The sequence below is a fragment of the Vicia villosa genome, linkage group LG6 (assembly GCF_029867415.1).
Source record: "Vicia villosa cultivar HV-30 ecotype Madison, WI linkage group LG6, Vvil1.0, whole genome shotgun sequence".
NCBI classification, from domain to species: domain Eukaryota; kingdom Viridiplantae; phylum Streptophyta; class Magnoliopsida; order Fabales; family Fabaceae; genus Vicia; species Vicia villosa.
The window spans coordinates 140,912,064-140,916,412 of NC_081185.1; the positions used below are offsets into that span (position 1 = coordinate 140,912,064).

Consider the following 4,349-nt stretch of genomic DNA (forward strand, 5'->3'; position numbering starts at 1 on the left):
GATAAATAATCTTTAAATTTTACAACTATTTTTTTTTTAAAATAAGGTGTCTATTGTTACACAAGAAACCTTAATATAAGACTTTATTTACAATATTGTCAACGCATTTATTTTTTACACCTGATTTTAGAAAAATTGGTATATATTTTCTCAAATTCTATTCTTATTTTTACACTAGTGCAAGACTTCAATTATATCCCGTTTTCAGGTTCTTTTTTGGTTTTTTGGTCTTGTTACTTGTTGGACCATTCCATCTAGTTGGAACTCCATTATTTTTAAGGGCACCATTCTTAAACTTGTGGATGGTTTGGCCATGATCAAGCTATTAGCTTGGGATGGTTTAACACTTTTTATAGGAAAGATAGAATGATTTCTTGGTTGGATTGGAATTTTGATCCGGTCTTGTTGGATATAGGTTTGTGTTTTGTTTTGTTTTTTTGGTGGCTCTTGTAGTAAGTTGCTTTTTTTCGTGTTTTTGGCTTCTTGGTTGTAATGGGTGAATAACTTATGTGCCTCTTATTTATACCATAGTTTCCTTTGCTTATAAAATTAATCATTTAAAGAAACAAAAATTAGAGTTTTTAAAAGATGCATTGTATTACATAAATTAAATGAGTTAAATGAAGTTCTATTATAAAATTAAATTACAAGTTTCACATTGACATTAGATGAAATTGAAATGAAGATTTTCATATTAATTTTTTAAAATCATGACAAACCTCGTGATTATTGCAAGACATACATATATAGGTACAAAGAAATCTTTTCAAAATAGACTAATAAAATTAACAAATTGGAAGAGGAGCACCGTTCCACTCTCCCAAGCATTCAAGAAGAGGATCAATGATTTTTCCCTGACACATAGCTGTGAATAATTTATCACACTCTTCACCTGGTGAAATGACATTTTCTCCTGTTAGCAAACCAGTCCCCAACTCTTGTCTCACAAACCTATAAAGTGGATATGACCTGCATCCATTGATCTTGTTTGGAACTGTTGAATTTCCACTCTCATATGCAGCTCTAGTACTTTCGACCTCTTTTGGAAGAAGGGTCTTCAACTCATCCTCAAAAGTTGCAATCTTTTGGAAGATTGATGTGTTCAAATTCTTCTCATATTCACCATTTACTAGTGCATGATCCACTAACACTTGCCTTAGTTTTTGCATCAATGGATATGTAGCACTACAAGGGTCATCAATATAGGAAAAAATGTGTTCCCTATCAACCACTCTCAACAAGTCCTTTTCACAAAATCTTGAAGGGTGAAGTTCTCCATTGATACCTGTGGTAAGAGTCCTTTTGGCAACTTGGCTCACTATATTCTTGACTGAGTTTTTCAAGTTCTCTTCCAAATGTCTTAAATCAACTGCTTGACAAAGTGCAATCAAGAATGTGGAAGACATGAGTTGAAGGATCTCAATAGCTTCATAAGTTTTCCTAGAAGAAATCAAACCCAAAGAGTTCACATCTTGGTTGTGTTGCTCAGCACTTTGGACATGAGTTGTAACTGGGTTTGCAAGATACTGTAACTCAGAACAATAAGAAGCCATGGCAATTTCGGATCCTTTAAAACCATAATCCAAGCTGGGATTTCTACTAGCTGAAAGATTTGAAGGCAACCCATTATTGTAAAAATCATTAACAAGCTCAGAGAATTGAGCAAACATGAGTTTACCAATTGATGCAAGAGCCAAACGTGTATTATCCATGGATACTCCAATAGGTGTTCCTTGAAAATTTCCACCATGCAAAGCCTTGTTTCTTGAAACATCAATCAACGGGTTATCATTGACAGAGTTAATCTCCCGCTCAATCGACTTTGTAGAGAATCTGATGACTTCAATCAGAGGACCGAGCCATTGTGGTGAAGTTCTAAGTGCATATCTATCTTGTTTTGGCTTTTGTAAAGGGTCCATCTCATGCAACTTCTTAGCAGCTTTGACATAAGCACTTCCATCCAAAATGTGTTCCATAATAGCAGCAGCCTCAATTTGACCAGGATGATGCTTCAACTTATGTGTCAAATGATCGGTAAATTCAGGCTTTCCTTGCATAACTTCCGCAAAAATAGCTGATAGGACTTCTGACAACACAGCTAGGATGTTAGCTTCAAAGAGAACAATAGAAGCTAAACCAGAACCAACAGCAGTTCCATTAACTAGTGCAAGTCCTTCTTTTGGTTGTAATTCAAAGAAATCAGCATTGATTTCAGCTGATTGAAAAGCTTCTTTTGCATTAAGTATTTCTCCGGATGGTCCATGAGCTTTGGAATTTGGTCTTCCAGTTAATAAACCAGCAATGTAAGAAAGAGGGACTAAATCACCAGAAGCTGTGATTGTACCACGGAGTGGTAAACATGGGGTGACGTTGTTGTTAAGGAGTTTGGTTATGGCTTCCAAGATTTCAAATCTAATTCCAGAATAGCCTTGGAGAAGTGTGTTGATTCTCACAAGCATAGCAGCTCTTGTTGCTGTATGTGGTAGTGTATGGCTTGACTCAGTTCCTTTTCCAAATATTCCAGCATTTAAAAACCTGAAAAAAATAATTAAGTAAAGTAAGTATTAAGAAATGTTAAAATATATATATATTTTTTTGTTATCCATACACTACAAAAAAGTTTTTTTATTGAATAAAAACTTAACTAGCATTTTTAACAAGTTACTGATGAAAATTGTTATTTTACAAGTTGCACCTATCCAATTTTTTGCAACACATAGAAAAAATTTTCTCTTTAAAATTCGTAACATTCCACTAAAAATAAAACGTAACTATATGTATTTATATTAGTAGTGATTAGAATACCCTACCACTTGTTTTATTTTGAAGTAGTACGTTGACAGGAAAAAAAAAACACTTATATTTATTAACTAATTAAAAGTTACAAATAGCTAATCATAACAAAATATATGAGAGTAGATTTTCAATCTCAACAATAAGGATAACATTTTGAAAATATATATTAAATGGATATAATTTACATACATGGAATAAATAATGTATTTGGACAACATATTGTCCAGATACATTATTTATTCAATGTATCTGAAAAGAGAATCTTTTCTTATAGGGGACAACTTCTCTACCCATCCTAAAAAGTTGGGTACTCTACATTCAACCAATCACAAGATTCCATCTAATTTTAACATATTTAATTAATTCTAAAATAGTTCAATTGTTTGTTGTTTCCAAGACATTTTACATAGAAGGTAACTTTACCCAACTTTTTGAGTTGGGTAGATAAGAATTCACCTTTCTTATAAATAGGACCGGAGATAGTATATACATGCTAAGAATTTTTACCTGTGATTAAATAATTAAAAATAATTGACTTTAATAATAAAATCCATGAATAAATTATCTATCTATAAGGAGATAGAATATGCAACTTAAGGAAAGAAAGAAAGAAAAAAGTATGTTACCTGATGAGTTCTTTCTGCAAAGCACCACCTTGCTTGGTTCGACGGTGAGATGTGGCGCCGAAACCGGTGGTGACACCGTAACTGTCTGTGCCTTTATTCATACTCTCCATCACCCAGTCACTGCTCGCCTTAACGCCAGCCCTAGCAGATTCTGACAGCTCCACCTTCACACCATGATCATGTGCAGCGATGGCAGCCACCTGAGAAATCGTCAGCGTCTCACCACCAAGATGAACCACTGGCTTCCGGTACTCCTCCACCATACGCTTCACCTCATCCAAGTGACTTCCTTTCATTGCCTCGGCGGCAACACCCCAATTCAAAGGATCAGAGCCGTTCACTTTGATGTTATTATTTTTAGCATTGGTCAAACAAAATGAATCGTAACCGTTGTTGTTTTTTGTAATGGCTGCACCTATTGCTTCCATTTTAAGTAATGTTGTTTTGTTGTGTTTTGGTAGAGGTAGCTAGATTTTGACAGAATGGAAAGTAAATATAGATGATTATGAAAGAAAGAATTAATGAAAGAGTTGTAGTGAGTTGCTTGATATGTGAAAGATGAGTAGTTGAGCTTTATATATATAGAGAGGCTTGTTTTGGAGGCTCCATTATTATTATTTTAATTATTCAGTTTTTTTTTCTTGCGTTGCATGTGTGGGTGGTAGGTAAAGAGACACAAGTTGCACAAACAAGGAGTAGAAATGAAAAGGTGGTTTGGTTGAGGATTAATTACGAACGTTTGATTCATTATCACTTGGTGTTGAGTGGCTATGATATGGCCACGTGGCACTCTAAGATCTAGGTTTTCTTATTTGCTTGGTTGGTAGATTATATATGTAGCAAAACAAAAAAGAGGTAGTTGGTGAGAAGCATAGTGTAGAAGCAACCTAAGATATTACATGCACGAATTGACCATGACTCTTAAAC

General features: G+C 34.3%; 1 protein-coding gene across 2 annotated transcripts; it reads right to left on the reverse strand.

The window, feature by feature from the left end:
- Nucleotides 1-669: 669 nt before the first annotated feature.
- LOC131610251 (phenylalanine ammonia-lyase 1-like) lies at nucleotides 670-3,981 on the reverse strand. Of its 2 annotated transcripts, XM_058882143.1 has the most exons (3): nucleotides 3,423-3,980; nucleotides 1,679-2,535; nucleotides 670-1,603 (listed from the first exon to the last, which is right to left on the reverse strand). In XM_058882143.1, exons 1-3 carry the CDS (start codon nucleotides 3,848-3,850, stop codon nucleotides 786-788), a joined length of 2,103 nt encoding a protein of 700 aa, XP_058738126.1. In that variant the 5' UTR covers nucleotides 3,851-3,980; the 3' UTR covers nucleotides 670-785. The 2 variants fall into 2 exon arrangements, with proteins under 2 accessions (XP_058738126.1, XP_058738125.1); XM_058882142.1 differs by having other exon boundaries at nucleotides 670-2,535; nucleotides 3,423-3,981.
- Between the last annotated feature and the right edge of the window lie 368 nt (nucleotides 3,982-4,349).